The sequence below is a fragment of the Sciurus vulgaris genome, assembly GCF_902686455.1.
Source record: "Sciurus vulgaris genome assembly, chromosome: 3".
Lineage (NCBI taxonomy): Eukaryota > Metazoa > Chordata > Mammalia > Rodentia > Sciuridae > Sciurus > Sciurus vulgaris.
The window spans coordinates 15,633,961-15,652,263 of record NC_136463.1 but is presented as its reverse complement, the minus strand read 5'-3'; the positions used below and the strand labels follow the sequence as shown (position 1 = coordinate 15,652,263).

General features: G+C 36.4%; 1 protein-coding gene across 12 annotated transcripts in view; it reads left to right on the top strand.

The window, feature by feature from the left end:
- TANC2 (tetratricopeptide repeat, ankyrin repeat and coiled-coil containing 2) overlaps nucleotides 1–18,303 on the top strand; it is a 554,326-nt gene that overhangs the window by 422,342 nt on the left and 113,681 nt on the right. For all 12 annotated transcript variants that reach the window (XM_079134934.1, XM_079134933.1, XM_079134942.1 and 9 more), the window contains one exon: nucleotides 15,308–15,589. In XM_079134934.1, the coding sequence (XP_078991060.1) occupies nucleotides 15,308–15,589 (282 nt within the window). The remainder of the gene's footprint in view (nucleotides 1–15,307; nucleotides 15,590–18,303) is intronic.

The following is an 18,303-nucleotide window of genomic DNA, read 5'->3' as shown; positions in this document are numbered from 1 at the left end:
TTTATTTACTTTTGCAGTACTGAGGATTGGCTTTATCACTTAGCCTAAAAGTGATAAAGCCTTTTTTTTTTTTTGGGGGGGGGGGGATACAATCTCTCTCCAAGTGCCCAGGCTAACCTTGAACTTAGAATCCACCTACTAAGTAATTGGGATTACAAGCATGTACATACCCAGCTTAAAATAATTTTTTGATAAATTCTCGATAGAAGCAAATAAGCCCTCTTTTTTAAAAATGATGGGAGTAGAGGAACAAACTAAAATTCATTCAGGTAAGCTTTTCTAACAAAATAGTATTTACTTGTACACCTAAAAATAAAAAGGAGTCTGCCATGAACAGAACATTTCAAACGGCCAAAACAACAGGTGGGAAAAAAAATGTTGAAGAAACTGAAGGACCAGAATAGTTGGGATATTGAATGAGGGGGAAGTGATGTGAGATGCCTTCTGTGGTGTGATTAAAGGGTCCAAGTCATCCTGAGTCTGAGGACAATGGGAGGGAGTTTTGATTTTATTCTAAATACAGTGAAAAATAACAGGAGCATTTTACGTATGAAGTAACATGTTCCTTTTTGTCAGCACTGGTCATTCCAGTCTCAGGGTTGCCAGTAGTGAGAAGGTCTTTTTACTACCTCTGTTTTGGTAATCCTTGCCTTATGAGTTCTTTACTCTTCTTAGCCCATTTCCTTTCCTGTGTGAGCAGATGCTTATATCAACACATGTAAGTTCCTATGTCCTTAATAAGTTATATGAAAATAATTATCAGCCAACGTGTTCAGGACATTCACAACCCCATCCTGCACATATTACTCACCAGTTGCCTGCATAACATACAGGAAACAAATGTAGGATTTCTACTAGATTTTGATATTCTATAGAATGCAAACTCAGAATTCAGGGCTTGGATTAGTATAGAAGTGCCACATAATCAGAAGAATACTGGTATGGTTCCTTGAATTTCAGTAGTGATTAACTCAGTGGGCCATTTTGTTGACCTTAGCTGAAATATAAATTTTTGAGCATACCCTGATGTATTCAGTTTTAATTATTTCCTCCCAGATGTTAAGACTTTGTCTCTAGTTTACATTTGGAAGGGGAGGCTTTACAGAACAGAAAGAAAGTAGGAAAGTTGTTTCTGTCAAGCAGTAAATCTCTCAGTGATATATTGACATTTTGGTCCACCTCAGCTCCATAATCCCTCAGACTTGGAACTGGAAAATTTTTTAACTTTCTCCCTATCTTACTACACCTAATCTTTGACAGATCTTGTATATCCCTCTGCTGTCTCTCCCTAGTTCATGCCTTCATTGCATTTTCTAGGACTTTTGTATTGAGTAGTCTTCAGACCTACTCAAGAGTTAGATCCAGGACTGGGGTTAATAGCTCAGTGGTGGAGCACTTGCCTAGCATGTGAGAGGCACTGGGTTCAATTCCCAGCACCACAGATAAATAAATAAAGGTCCATTGACAACTGAAGAAAATTTTCTTTAATTAAAAAAAAAGAGACCCACTTCAGTGAGTCATCATTCCCTATTAAACAGGGTACAAACCAACTATTCAGTCTGGTATTCAGACTGTCCTGGTAGAAGTAGCTCATTTTATATATTTGTATTTTTCATAAGTTTTAATCATTCTATAAGTCAGATTCAGTATGTTTCATCCTGAATGCTTAGGACCAGAAGTGTTTCAAATTTGGAGCATTTCAGATTTTTGGATTGGGGATGCTCAGCCTGTACTTTAAAATAGTTAAAATTTTAAGCTAGGTACATGTTTATTTACTTCTAAAAATTTTGTATACAATGATTGAGGGAGAAAAACACCTGAAATAAATAAATTATATATTTTTTCAATTAACTGATAATTAGTTAATGGATTTGGCAGTGTAGTTATTCCATGAAAGAAAACTAAGTAATTTTGATGAAATGTTTGCTTCTTTGGTATGTGGGTGAAATAACAATCAGTTGTTTTTTAATACAGCTAAAATTCATATTGAAAACTCCTTTTAAAAATTATAACTAAAGATAATTCATCTTGTCATCACTTCACTTTTGCTTTTGCATATTGACATATCTGCATATAATTTGTTTGATAATATACTGCTTTATATTCTATTTTACTAAATTTTATATCATGATTTCTCCATAGTTCCTCAGTTCTGCAAAAATCTTTATTATTTTACATTAATGTTTATATAAGCTTTGGTAGGTATATCATAGTGATATATCATATCATCTTCATTAACACCACACATACAACAAAGAATGTGTGTGTTTCTTTTGAATCATTTTCTTAGAATAAATTCCTAGAAGCATACAGGATTTTAAGGTCAAAGTGGCATTTGCTAAATATTACTATTTATTTACCTAAAAGTTTTACAGCTTTACAATGCCATAAATAACAACTGAGAAAATTCATTTTTCGAAAAGATAGTTTTGAGTACTATCATACCAAAACAACATTTTGTTTTTCAAATGGTATATGTAGCTTGTATATCTTTATTTCAAAGGTAAACATTTCTAAATGTTTGTTTTCTATGTTATATAAATCTGAGTTTTAAAAAATACATTAAAACATAACTTATTTTCAAATGTATGATATGTATCTGCTAAAATGAAGTAATTATCTCTGATTTATAAAGGTATATTATGATTATTTTAAGAAATCTAATTTAAGAGATCTTGAATGAAGCTTTTCAGTGGAGTGTATCTGGTTAATCACCAGGAACTGAGTAAATAAAATGGATGAAATTCCTTAAGATAAACTTCAAACTAGTTCTGGACATTGTTTTTGAAACAATATTTTTTAAAATCTCTTAAGAAATAAGAATGATGGTAGAAGACTTGGCAATCACATAATACATAATAACTAAATTAGTGTCACACTGACATAAAAAAGCTTACAGATTAAGTGGGACAAACTAGATAACTGAAACAAACCTACAATAAATAAGATAAAAATAAGCATTTCAAATTAGTGATAATTATCATCAGTGGAACAATTTCTTAACCATTTGGATAGAAAAAAATAGATCCCTACTCTAACCATTTGGATAGAAAAAAATAGTCCCTACCAGACTCCAAAATGAAAGCACTAGAAAAAACATATATAAATATTTTTATATTCTTGGGTTGAGAAGATTCTTTCAAAGAGCAATATTAAAGGCAGACACCATAAAGAAAAAGACTGACAGCTTTGACCACTTAAACTTTTTTAACTTGTAAAAGTTAAAAAGGAAGAAAACTTAAAGGCAAAGAACTGTATAAGTTATTTGCATTAAATAAATATGACAGGCAAAGGATTAATGTCCAAATATTCTTACAAATCTACAAAACTGACAGACATCCCAATAGAAATATAAATAAAAGCCATGAACATACAAATCACAGAGATTACAAATAGCCAGTAAACATGTTAAAAAATCAACTTTCCACGGTCAAGAAAATACATACTAAAAACAGTGAGACACCATTCCTACTAGATCAATAAGGATTAATACTACCACGCAATGCTGATGGTGAGCGTGAGAATAATGTGATCAATCATTCTCACATAAAACCCTTCTGGAGAGCAATTTGACTAGATATGTCAGAAACATCACCCATTGACCTAGAAATTTTGCTTCTAGTATTTTGTTTCAAGAAGATTATAAGGAACCTGTACCAAGGTGAATATACAGTGATATTTATTGTACTGCTGCTTATAATACCACTTTTCATGAGAGGAATTTCAGCATGATAGGATTCAGACTGCTGCCCACTATGGTGGCACACACCTGTAATCCCAACAACAGGGGAGGCTGAGGCAGGAAGATCAAAGTTCAAGGCTAGCCTCAGCAACCTAGTGAGGACTTTAGTTACTTAGCAAGACCTTGTCTCAAAATAAAAAATTAAAGTGACTGGAGATGTGGCTTGGTGGTTCAAGTGCTCCTGGGTTCAATCCCCAGTACCAAAAAAATAAAGATTCAGACTGCTGAAAGACCATTAGACCTTTATCTTTGTGCCTCAGTTTCCTCTTCTACAAAATGGAAATAGTAATATCCATTAAATAGAACTATTCTGCAGGTTAACATGCTTAGAAACAGTTCTTGGCACATAGTAAAGTGTGTATGTTTCTTTTGAATACTAAAAGCCATTTCATTGTAGGCTATGATTGTAACAGAATAGTCTTAATATCCAACAATGAGATGTTTAAGTAAATTATGATTTAGTTATAGTGGAATATTCTACACCCACCTGATAATGTAGACTCATGTTTTTGATTTTTAAATGTTCACTTTACTTTGCTAAATGGAAAGGGCAAATTAGGAAACAGTATGATCCCATTTTTATTTTTTTAAGTTGTTCTAATTAGTTATACATGATAATAGGATGCATTTTGACACAAATAGGATGCATTGTACACAAACGGCTGTACATAGTGCAGAGTCACACCTGTAGCGTAGTCATACATATATATAGGGTAATGATGTCCATCTCATTCCACTGGCTGCCCCTCACCGCCTCCCCTCCCCTCTCTCCCTTCTGCTCAATCCTAAATTCCTTCATTCTTCCCTACCCACCCCCACTATGGATCAGCATTTGATTATCAGAGAAAACATTCAACCTTTGGTTTTGGGGGTTTGGCTTATTTTGCTTAGCATTATGTTCTCCAGCTCCATCCATTTACCAGCAAATGCCATAATTTCATTCTTATTTAAGGCTGAGTACTATATCATTGTGTATATACGCCACATTTTCTTTATCCATTCATCTGTTGAAGGGCACCTAGGTTGGTTCCACAGTTTAGCTATTGTGAATTGAACTTCTATAAACATTGATGTGGCTGCCTCACTGTAATATTGCTGATTTTAAGTCCTTTAGGTATAAACTGAGGAGTGGGATAGCTGGGTCAAATGGTGGTTCCATTCCAAGTTTTCTGAGAAATCTCCACACTGCTTTCCAGAGTGGTTGCACTAATCTGCAGTCCCACCATCAATGTATGAGTGTACCTTTTTCCCCCACATCCTCGCCAAAACTTATTGTTGCTTGTATTCTTTTTTTTTATGTCATTCAATCTTTATGTTTAAAAATAGGGTATGTAATGTGTATGTGCATCCTGAGACTAATTCTGAAAAAATAAAAAAATTTTTAAAAAAGCAGAAAACAGAAATGTTTCCAGGTAGGAGACATAAACATAGAGGGAGAATATTTTTCCCTATGTACTCCTGAGATGTTTTTTATCATGCGTATACGGAATGCAAACAAAATTTTTGTTTGTTTTTTTGAATAGTGTATTTCCTTTTTTTTAATTTATTTTTATTGTAAACAAATGGGATACATGTTGTTTCAGTTTGTACATGGAGTAACAGCATACTATTTGCATATTCATATATTTACATAGAGTAATGATGTTTGATTCATTCCATTATTTTTTTCCTTCCCCTCCCACCCCTCCTACCCCTCCTACCCCTCCTACCTCTCTTTTCCCTCTATACAGTCCCTCCTTTCTCCATTCTTGTCCCACTCCCACCCCCGATTAAGAGTCATCATCCACTTATCAGTGAGATCATTCCTCTTTTGGATTTTTGAGATTGTCTTATCTCACTTAACATGATATTCTCCAATTTCATCCATTTGCCTGCAAATGCCAGAATTTTATTATTCTTTATAGCTGAGTAATATTCCATTGTGTGTGTGTGTGTGTGTGTGTGTGTGTGTGTATATATATATATATGTATATATATATATATATATATATATATATGACAGTTTCCTTATCCATTCATCAATTGAAGGGCATCTAGGTTGGTTCCATAGTCTGGCTATTGTGAATTGAGCCGCTATGAACATTGATGTGGCTGAATCTCTGTAGTGTGCTGATTTTAAGTCCTTTGGGTGTAGGCCGAGGAGTGGGATAGCTGGGTCAAATGGTAGGTCCATTCCAAGTTTTCTAAGGACTCTTCACACTGCTTTCCAGAGTGGCTGCACTAATTTGCAGTCCCACCAGCAATGTATGAGTGTACCTTTTTCCCCACATCCTCTCCAACACCTATTGTTGCTTGTGTTCTTGATAATCGCCATTCTAATTGGGGTGAGATGGAATCTTAGTGTAGTTTTGATTTGCATTTCTCTTATTATTAAAGATGTTGAACATTTTTTCATATATCTGTCGATTGCTTGTACATCTTCTGTGAAGTGTCTGTTCATTTCCTTAGCCCATTTGTTGATTGGGTTATTTGTATTCTTTGTGTAGAGTTTTTTGAGTTCTTTATAGATTCTGGAGATTAGTGCTCTATCTGAAGTATGAGTGGCAAAGATATTCTCCAACTCTGTAGGCTCTCTCTTCACATTGCTGATAGTTTCCTTTGCTGAGAGAAAGCTTTTTAGTTTGAATCTATCCCAGTTATGATTCTTGCTTTTATTTCTTGTGCTATGGGAGTCCTGTTAAGGAAGTCTGATCCTAAGCCAACAAGGTGATGATTTGGACCTACTTTTTCTTCGATAAGATGCAGGGTCTCTGGTCTGATTTCAAGGTCCTTGATCCATTGTGAGTTGAGTTTTGTGCAGGGTGAGAGATAGGGGTTTAGTTTCATTCTGTTGCACATGGATTTCCAGTTTTCCCAGCACCATTTGTTGAAGAGGCTATCTTTTCTCCATTGCATATTTTTGGCCCCTTTGACTCGTATGAGAAAATTGTATTTATTTGGGTTTGTGTCCGTGTCCTCTATTCTGTACCATTGATCTACCTGTCTATTTTGGTGTCAATACCATGCCATTTTTGTTACTATTGCTTTGTAGTATAGTTGAAGTTCTGGTATTGTGATACCCGCTGTTTCATTCTTCCTGCTAAGGATTGCTTTAGCTATTCTGGGTTTCTTATTCTTCCAGATGAATTTCATAATTGCTGGCTCTATTTCTGTGAGGTACGTCATTGGGATTTTAATTGGAATTGCATTGAATCTGTATAGCACTTTTGGTAGTATGGCCATTTTGACAATATTAATTCTGCCTATCCAAGAACATGGGAGATCTTTCCATCTTCTAAGGTCTTCCCTAAGTTCTTTCTTCAGTGTTTTGTAGTTTTCATTGTAGAGATCTTTTACCTCTTTGGTTAGATTGATGCCCAAGTATTTTTTTTTTTTTTGAGGCTATTGCAAATGGAGTTGTTTTCCTCATTTCCCTTTCAGCTGTTTCGTCGCTTGCATATAAAAATGCTGTAGATTTATGCGTGTTGACTTTATAGCCTGCTACTTTGCTGAATTCATTGATGAGGTCTAGAAGTTTTCTGGAGGAGGTTTTTGGATCCTCTAAATATAGAATCATGTCATCAGCAAATAGTGACAGCTTAAGTTCCTCTTTTGCTATTCATATCCCTTTAATTTCTTTAGTCTGCCTAATTGCTCTGGCTAGAGTTTCGAGGACAATGTTGAATAGAAGTGGTGAAAGAGGACATCCCTGTCTTGTTCCCGTTTTTAAAGGGAATGGTTTCAGTTTTTCTCCATTAAGAATGATGTTGGCCAAGGACTTAGCATAAATAGCCTTTACAATGTTCAGGTATGTTCCTACTATCCCTATTTTTTCTAGTGTTTTGAGCATGAAGGGCTGTTGTATTTTGTCAGTTGAAATAACCATATGATTCTTATCCTTAAGTCTGTTGACATGACGGATTACGTTTATTGATTTACGAATGTTGAACCATCCTTACATTCCAGGAATGAACCCCACTTGATCGTGGTGCACAATTTTCTTAATATGTTTTGGATACGGTTTGCCAATATTTTGTTAAGGATCTTTGCATCTATAGTCATCAAGGATATTGGTCTAAAATTTTCTTTCCTTGATGTGTCTTTTCCTGGTTTGGGTATAAGGGTGATATTGGCTTCATAGAATGAGTTTGGTAGGGTTCCCTCCTTTTCTATTTTTTGGAATACTTTGAGAAGTATTGGAATGAGATCTTCTTTGAAGGTCTTGTAGAACTCGGCTGAGAATCCGTCTGGTTCTGGGCTTTTCTTGGATGGTAGATATTTAATGGCTTCTTCTATTTCATTGCTTGATATTGATCTGTTTAAATCGTGTATGTCCTCCTGGTTCAGTTTGGGAGGAGCATATGTCTCTAGAAATTTGTCAATGTCTTCGGTACTTTCTATTTTGTTGGAATACAGATTTTCAGAGTAGCTTCTCATTATGTTCTGTATCTCAGTGGTGTCTGTTGTGATATTTCCTTTTGCATCATGTATTTTAGTAATTTGAGTCTTCTCTCTCCTTCCCTTTGTTAGTGTGGCTAAGGGTTTATCTATTTTGTTTACTTTCTCAAAGAACCAACTTTTTGTTTTGTCAATTTTTTGAATAGTTTCTTTTGTTTCAATTTCATTGATTTCAGCTCTGATTTTAATTATTTTCTGTCATCTACTACTTTTGCTGTTATTCTGTTCTTCTTTTTCCAGGGCTTTGAGCTGTAATGTTAGGTCATTTAGTTGTTGACTTTTCATTCTTTTCTGGAACGCACTCCATGCAATGAATTTTCCTCTTAATACCGCTTTCATCGTGTCCCAGAGATTTGGTATGTTGTATCATCATTCTCATTGAACTCTAAGAATTTTTTAATCTCCTCCCTGATGTTTTCTGTTATCCATGTTCCATTCAATAGCATATTATTTAGTCTCCAAATGTTGGAGTAATTTCCTTTTTTAATTTTGTCATTGATTTCTACTCTCAGTCCATTATGATCTGACAGAACACAAGGCAGTATCTCTATTTTTTTGCATTTCCTAAGGGCTGCTTTGTGGCATAACACATGGTCTATTTTCGAGAAGGTTCCATGGGCTGCTGAGAAGAAAGTGTATCCGCTAGTTGATGGATGGAATGTTCTATATATGTCTATTAAGTCTAGGTTATTGATTGTGTTATTGAGTTCTGTGGTTTCTTTGGTTGGATTTTGTTTGGAAGATCTATCTAGTGGTGACAGCAGTGCGTTAAAGTCACCCAGAATTATTGTTTTGTGGTCTGTGTGATTCTTGAAATTGAGAAGGATTTGTTTGATGTACAAGGATGCACCATTGTTTGGGGCATAAATATTTACTATCGTTATGTCTTCCTGATTTATGGTTCCCTTAAGCAGTATGAAATGTCCTTCTTTATCTCTTCTGACTAACTTTGGCTTGTAGTCCACTTTATCTGATATAAGGACGGAACCCCCGCTTTTTTACTGAGTCCATGTGCCTGGTAGGTTTTTTCCCATCGTTTCACCTTTAGTCTGTGGTTGTCTTTTTCTATGAGATGAGTCTCTCACAGGCAGCATATTGTTGGGTCTTTCATTTTAATCCATTCTGCCAGTCTATGTCTTTTGATTGAGGAGTTTAGGCCATTAATGTTCAGGGTTATTATTGAGATATGATTTGTATTCCCAGTCATTTGGCTTATTTTTGGTTTTTAAGTTTGCTTGGTTTCTCCTTTGAGTGGTTTTTCTCTAAGGTAGTTCCTCCCTTTGCTGACCTCCATTGTTGTTTGTCATTTCCTCCTCATGGAATATTTTGTTGAGAACATTCTGTATTGCAGGCTTTCTATTTGTAAATTCTTTTAACTTTTGTTTATCATGGAAGGATTTTATTTCATCTTCAAATCTGAAGGTTAGTTTTGCTGGGTATAGGATTCTTGGTTGGCAACCATGTTCTTTCAGAGCTTGAAATATGTTGGTCAAGGCCCTTCTAGCTTTTGGAGTCTGGGTTGAGAAGTCAGCTGCTATCTGTATTGGTCTCCCCCTATATGTAGTCTGATGCTTTTTTCTCACGGCCTTCAAAATCCTATCTTTATTTTGAATGTTAGGCAATTTCATTATAATGTGCCTTGGTGTGGATCTGTTGCGATTCTGTGCATTTGGTGTTGTATAAGCCTCTTGTATTTGATTTTCCATTTCATTCTTCAGGTTTGGGAAATTTTCTGATATTATTTCATTGAATAGGTTGTTCATTCTTTTGGTTTGTATCTCTGTGCCTTCCTCAATCCCAATAATTCTTAAATTTGGTCTTTTCATGATGTCCCATATTTCTTGGAGATTCTGTTCATGATTTCTTACCATCTTCTCTGTTTGGGCGACTTTATATTCAAGATTAAATATTTTGTCTTCATTGTCTGAGGTTCTGTCTTCCAAGTGGTCTAGTCTGTTGGTGATGCTTTCCATTGAGTTTCTTATTTGGTTTATTGTCTCCTTCATTTCAAGGATTTCAGTTTGATTTTTTTGGAGAATCTCTATCTCTTTTTTGAAATAATCTTTTGCTTCCTGCAGGTGCTCTTTCAGCTTATTGGTATTATCATTCATTGCCTGCATTTGCTCTCTTATCTCATCCTTTGCTTCGCAAATCATCTTAATCATGTATAATCTGAAGTCCTTTTCTGACATTTCTTCTAACATACTGCCATTGCATTCTATTACTATAGAATCTAGATTTGTTTGGATCATTTTCTTCCCTTGTTTTTTCATGTTGTTCATGTATCTTCCCCTCTAGCAGTGCAGATCTGGGGTATTGCACATTTCCCCCTATAGGCTTATAGTGGCCCTATAGGTTTCCAAAACCCTTTCTTTAAGGGAAGATCAATATTAGCAGTGCCCAAATCAGACACTATGCAATCCTAGACCAAATAGCCCCTATGGGGACAATAACAAAATTGTCATAATAAACAAAATGAGTTCAGATGTTATCTTCGGTAAAACAAACAGGTTTGCAATAAGGTGTGCAGTTTCTAATGGAGGACAAAGAGGATGCAGAGGGATATAGAACATGGCTGTTAATGGGATAAGAAAAGAATATACAGAAGTTCTAGAAAATAGAAAGGGTGAGAGTGTAATCAAAAGAAATTGGATGTTAGCATGCAAAAAAGGGAGAAAGAGACTCTGAGGGAACAGGTAAACAAAAGGAAAAGAAAGCAAGAAAGTAAAGAAATAAAAAAAATTTTTTAAAAAAGGAGAAAAAAGAAAATCTACTGTATAACAGTCATATACTAATGAAACCTCCCAGTGTTCAGTAGCCTGATGCATGAGAGGTACCTGACAATGAGCTTCAAGCCTCCAGCAGGCGTCTCAGGATGGGATTTGCCCCACCCGAAGATCGGAACTATGGCTTCCAGGATTATCCAAGATGGCCGCTGTGGCTTCGAAATGTGTTGGCAAATGGGGAGTTGCAGCTCAGGGGTGGACGTGGTCAGCTGGAGGTCCTGGAGACAGGATGCAGTTGGTCCGGCAGGGGTCCTGGGGGTCCAGTGTGTTTGGTGTAGTTGTGGGATCCTAGAGGCCAGGTGCAATCAGTCGGTCTGGGTTCCCACTGAAAGGGCTCAGTCAGTTGGTCTGGGGGTCCTGGCAGCAGGGAGCAGTCAGTTGATGTGAGGGCCCCAGAGGCAGGGAGTGGTCGGTCGGGCTGAGGGATCCTGGAGATGGGGCTAAGTCAGTCCAGCCAGGGGTCCTACAGGGCCTGGCTGTTGTCTCAAAATGGCAGCAGCCACATGTAATCAAACCTGCAGGTACTGTGACAGTGAACTTCCAGGCGACAGCAGGCAGCTGGGTGCTCCACTGGCGGTCTGCGGTCAGTCTGCTGGCAGCTGTCGGACGATCCGGAGGTGAACCTTGAGCATTGGGTGATGGATAGGGGTAAGGTAGGCAATGGACAGGCGAGAGGCAGGCAAATGGCAGATGATAGACGCCTGACAGTGAGCAGTCTGCTCTCAAAAAAGGCTGCAGGTCATCACAGCAGACAAATGGGGTAAACACCAGGGGATCGATAAGCAGCAAAAACTGCCTCACTGAGAAACAGATATCCTCTGCTTGAATCCGGCATTATGGAGCAACAAGGAATGCAGCCTCCCTCTAGTCCGCCATCTTGGGTCTTTTGAGCCATTCTTCACACAGCTACCATACCTTCTATTGCTTGTATTCTTGATAATTGCCATTCTGGCTGGAGGAAGGTGAAATCTTAGTTTTGATTTGATTTTCTCTATTGCAAGAGATGATGAACATTTTTTCATATGTTTGTTGATCGATTGTATTTCTTCTTCTGTGAAGTGTCTTTTCAGTTCCTTAGCCCATTTAGTGATTAGGTTATTTGTTTTTTTGGTGTTAAGTTTTTTGAGTTCTTTATATATCCTGAAGATTAGTGCTCTATCTGAGGAGTGTGTGGTAAAAATTTTTTCCCATTCTGTAGGTTCTCTCTTCACATTATTGTTTCCTTTGCTGAGAAGAAGCTTTTTAGTTTGAATCCATTCCACTTATTGATTCTTGATCCCATTAAAAAAAAAATAAGCTTATATGGTACAGACAAAAATCAGAGAATATGTTAGTAGTGTTTCTCTCTGACTAGTGGGAGAACAGAGATTATTTTGTTTGTTATTACTAAGTTTTTTATGAACATATATTACTTGTGTAAAAAATAATAAAATAGAAAAGGCAGTTCTTCTAGTAGTTAAACAGTTTCTGTGCGATCCAGAAATTCCTTTCCTAGGAATATAGGTAAGAGAATTGAAAACACAATTATACAAAAACTTGTACGTAGCACCTTATTCATAATAGCCAAAAAAGTGGAAACAACCCAGTGTTCTTCCATTAATAAGTGGATAAACAAAATGTGATATATCCACAAAATAGAATTTTTTGGCAATAAAAAGAATGAAGTGCTTTATGATATTTATTTATGACACAGATGAACCTCCAAAACATTATGCTAAGAGAAAGAAGTCAACACAAAAGGCCGTATATTACATGATTTCATTTAAATGAAATGTCCAGAATAGACAAATCTGAAGAAAAGAAAGTCCAGTTTACTGGTTGCTTAGGGCTGGGCAGAGAAGGGAGTAGAAAGTGACAGCTAAAATTACAGGATTCCTTTGGGGGAATGATAAAAATATTCAGGGATTGCATAGTAGTAATAGCTGCACAAGTTATGAATACATACACTAAAAACCACTGAATCATGTACTTAGAAGGGGAACTTTACAGAATGTGCATTTTATCTTAATGTTTAAGAAAAGTAAAATTGAATCTTAGCTAGAAGACACTGGGGTTTGTTTTATGTTTATTATTGTTTTACATTATTGGGGATTGAACCCAGGGTCTCACACGTGCTAGGCAAGTGCTCTACCACTGTGTTACATCCCTAGCCTTCTTATTTTATTTTTGAGACAGTGTTCCATTAAGTTGTAATCCTGCCTCAGCCTTCTGAGTAGTTAGAGTTATAGGCATGTGTCACCATACCCAGCTCTAGGTACAGAATTTATTTAAAAACATTTGTTAACAAGTTAAAATTAATTTTTCACTGAATTTTGTAATGATAGTCATGGTTGGTTTGTTTTGCAGTACTAGGGATCAAATCCAAGGTTTTCTGCATGCTAGGCAAGCATCTATCACTGAGCTATACCCCCACAACTTGGTTGTAAATTTTTAAAGAGTTTTTAATTTTAAGTAAATTATAAGTGACCAAATAGTTACATCTTTACAGCCTCCTCTACTCCCACTTTTTAAATGAAAAGTTTGACTGTTTTAAAATTGATATAGGAAGATGTTTGCAGGCTTCAGGATTTTTTAAAATTATTTGTACTACTTTTGCAGTTTTTATCTTTTCTTAAATGCTCAATTACCATTCTAGTGACTTTCAGACGGTGTTTTGTTTTATTTCATTTTATTCGGAGACAGGGTCTCCATTGCCCAGGCAATCCTCTTGCCTCAGCCTCCCAAGTGGCTGAGATTATGGGCATGGATTACTGCCTAAGGTTGTCTACCAGCTCAGAGAGTTTTAAATGAGAGTGTGTCTAGTCATGTCTTCTCAAATAAACTGTCAGCTCTAGATTCCATTGTATGGTGTACATATGGTTTAAGTATGTTCTAAAATAATGTAAGCCATATAAATAGCTCTCATTTTCCCTTTAATGATTTCCCTTTCCCCTGTTCCCATTCCCTTCACTCCCCTGGCCTTTCTTGTGCTCCAAAATATTAAAAGGGTTAGAGTATAATACCTACTTTTTGTAATTTTTTTTTTTTTTTTGAGACAGGGCCTTACCAAGTTGCTGAGGCTTGCCTTTGAACTTGTAGTCCTCCTGCATCAGCCTCCCAAGTAGCTAGGATTACAGGCATGCAATCACCTTCCCTGGCATACCTTCTTATTAACTAATACTTTCCATAAGCGTTTATTGAGCATCTATTATATGTTAAGGCATAATGCTAAAGTTAATGGTACAGAAAGGAAATATCTAGATTCAGACAGTTAAAATGACATATCTTAGAGCTACTCCCAGAAGAGTTAGGAAGGCAGTCATTCAAATAGAGATGGCCAGACAAGACTTCCTTTTATCATCAACATATTAGAAAGTTGATATTTGAAACCAAGACACATGTTATGATGTAGTTTTAGAGAACTGTTAAAGAAGTCTAGCTGATGTTTTGCCTTTAGCACATCCATAAGTACATAAGCACAAGAAAAAAAATATCTTGAGAAAAATCAAAGGTATCTCTCCCCAAGACATGTATATAAGCCAAAAGTCATTTTTTTTTTAATTGGCATGAATATAAGCAGTACAGATATAGTGACATTGGGTGAAACTTTGATTTCTGCTTCCATGGCTGCTTAACCTAAATAAGAGCTTTTAAACCATTAGAACTTTTAGGGGCTTTGCTTCCCCAAATAATATATGCATTAAATTAAAAAACAAAATACCATCATGAATTTAATGAAATTACTGTTCTCACTGCTGTTTTTAAAGAAACCAACAATCCTATTTACTTTGCACTGGTTCTACACAACTGATTTTCATCTGATATATACTGGTACAGCCATATTGATTGTTAAATATGAAATACATCCTTACTGGTTTATAAAGAGCCATCTGGATGACCCACTGCAGCCTGCCTCACCCCATGTACTACATCCTTGACTCTCCACAATCCAATCATTAAAAGGTTATCCTCAGACATAGCTAGAAGCCCTTAGGACCCTTTTTCACTACCTTTGCAAGCTTATTGATTGCTGGCACATGGATAATTCATAATATTCATAATATTCAAAATTATCCATTTTGAATATTGCCCTGATTGATTATTGTGAGTAAATCATTATTGTTTTGTCAGAGTTTGCCTTCTCTCTGGTGTAATCAGATGGTGATGACTCTAGCACACCTGCATTGCTTTTCTGTGTAGGATTCTGTAAAAATTCAGTTTTATTAAGTTTCTGAATAAGCCCACAGTGCCATCATGGTGCTGTGACTCTAATATGATCTACTAAACCTCACTACTTTTTCCCCCGTTTCCCTCAGTGTCGACAGTTCCACCTAATTCTCTATTCTCTTGTCATTCCTTTTAGTTCGCTTTGCACCATACAGGCCTCCAGATATCTCCCTGAAGCCACTGCTCTTTGAAGTGCCCAGTATCACTACAGAGTCAGTGTTCGTTGGCCGCGATTGGGTATTCCATGAAATAGATGCTCAACTTCAAAGTTCAAATGCTAGCGTGAACCAAGGAGTGGTGATCGTGGGAAACATTGGATTTGGCAAAACTGCCATCATCTCTAGACTGGTGGCCCTCAGTTGCCATGGCACACGGATGAGACAGATCGCCTCAGACAGCCCACATGCCTCCCCCAAACGTATGTATTCCTTTTTAAAGAACTCCCTACTTAGTTGGCACTGAAATTTGTTCTGACATGTTTATATTACGTGATATATCCTTTTATTTTTTGATCTGTAAAATCTGACTTGCATGTGAGCACCATTACTCAGAATTCAGAGAAAGAATATAATACTCTGTACATTTAACCCACATATCCAGTAGTCACCTATGAGTGACTGAGAAAATCTTTCTCATGGAATAAATTTATGACTCTTCCTGCTGGCTGTCTTTTGGGTAATGACTGCAGCACTTGCCTGTGGAGCCATTTGCATCCATCACTGTCAGTTTGCTCAGCTGTGCCCATTTCTTCTTGTTACATGCCAGCACAATCTGTTTGCAGCCTACATTTCTTTGCTGTTGATGTCAGTGTGCTCCGGTTGGACTTGAGCTTCATTGTGTTCTTGAAGGATTTTTCCTGCTTCCTTGTGAAAAGACACTGAGTTCTCATTTGGCTTCTTTTATCACAAACTTAATGATCACCACCAGTCTCTTGTTTATTTTTAAAACACTCATATGGTACTTAATATATGCCAGAAAGTCTCTAACAGCTCTACAAATATTAATTTATCCAATCCTTTTATCAACTCAGTGAGATTGTTCCTGTTGTCTTAATTTCACAGAGAAATAATCTAGAACTCAGAGAGGTTAAATAAACCTCCCAGGTTTTACAGCCAATAAATGGTGAAACTAAGAAGTGTAGTTTCAGAGACCATTCTCTCGCTCATTTTTCTGTGCAGCTTCTCCTTATTGGTGAAACTCATTCAAGTAAAGAAAATAAAAGGATGTGTATAAATGTTCTTCCTATATACACCATGTGTGTAGCATCCATCTACCTTGTTTCTGCTAGTTTTGAGAAAGCAAAACAGAAAGCCAAGGCTCCACTAGTCCACATCAGTAATCTAGCCCACCACACTTTGAGATAACCTCTAGAAATGTTTGATATGAGATCATAGTAGTTATGGGGTCTAAAAACAGGAACCACTAATTGATTACCCTTCAGATATTCTGGCTTCCTACTGAAGATTAGTTAGCCTTATATGAAAAAGGCAGATAGCCTCTGATAAACTAATGGATGTCTAACCTGTAGAAGAAACCTAACTTCTATGAAGAAAATCAGTTGGAAAAAAAAATAATCCTCTTTACCAGGGTATAGTAATAAATGTTATGAAAGAATTCTCATCTTAAGGGGTTTGTCATGCTTAGATTCTAAATGAAGCTTTTATAAGGTAGATTGACATACTACTGTGAGAGTCAGAAACCCAGGATTTGTGTCCCAGCACTCATATTGACTGTAGTACTTTGTGACCTTGAGAATTTTACTTTGATTGTTTAGATCTCAGTTTTCTCATCTGCAGAATGAAGCAGTATACATCTAAAATTTTGATTCGGAGAACATTTTCATGGTTGAGAGTAAATTTTCACACCTGTTATACTGTTTTCCTTTAAGTGCTTACCATCTATCACACAAAACTACTATTTATCTGGGTAGTCCAAGAGGTGAGCTATTTTAGTGTGTCAGAAAGAAAACCAGGTAGCTAATAGTTTCTCTGACTTCTGTGTATATCACTGTTGCAGATAACAGAGTGGTAGAATCATGCATGACAGAAGATAAATCCCAAGGGCAAGAAGAGCTGCTTTCTCAGAAAGCAAAGGTACCTGGGAGTCCCCCAAAACTCTGGGAGAGCAGGAATTAATTGAACACAGTATATGTGCTCCCCAAAGCAGAGATTATTTAAAGGTAGTTCATTAAGTTATTATCTAATATCCATCGCCTTTTATCTCCTGAGAATCTCCAGAAACACTGGGACACTCCGCATTCATGAGCTAAATGCCCATTGCTGAGACTACATATTTGGCCTGATAGTGAACTTTCTAAACTTGAAAAAGAAGCTGGGAGGGCAGTACATACCTGTAATCCCAGCTACTTGGGAGGCTCAGACAGGAGAATAACAAGTTCAAGTCCAGTATAGCCAACTTAGTGAAATCTGATTTCAAAAAATAAAAAGTGGGGCTGGGGTTCTGGCTCAGTGGTAGAGCACTTGCCTTGCCACTTGTAAGGCACTGGGTCCGGTCCTCAGCACCACATAAAAAATAACTAAATAAAATTTAAAAACTAAATAAAATATTTTTTAAAATTTTTTAAAGTACAAATAAAAAGGGCTGGGAGTATAGCTCAGTGGTAAAGTAACCCGGGTTCAGTCCCCAGTAATGAAAAAAATTCATTTGAAGAATAGTCAGGAGAGATACGGTATGTGATATGTCTATCAAAATTACATAGAAATAGTGTTGCCTTATACAGAGTAAAAATTTTTGTAATGTATTGATCAGACTACATTTTTGTAATCTGTTAATCAGGGTACCACTACCATCTTAACAGAACTAGTAGTCCTTAAAGAAGAATCAAGAATGAGCAACTGATATAATGCAAGCTATTTTTCAGCATAGATTTTTTTATTATATGAGCTGCCACTTAAAAGGCTACTTGTAGCAGCAGAATTTTTTCATTAATTAATAAGAAGGATGTCAGAGGATTGGCCTAATTTTTTACAGAGTTTAACTTACATTAAACTTGGAATAGTTTTATCTGCTATCCCACTTCATTATCCTTGGTCATTGGTGTCAAAGATGTAATAGTAGTAATAATGAAAATAAATGAAAAGTTATGGTGCTTTTGGCTCCTCTCTGTCCCCC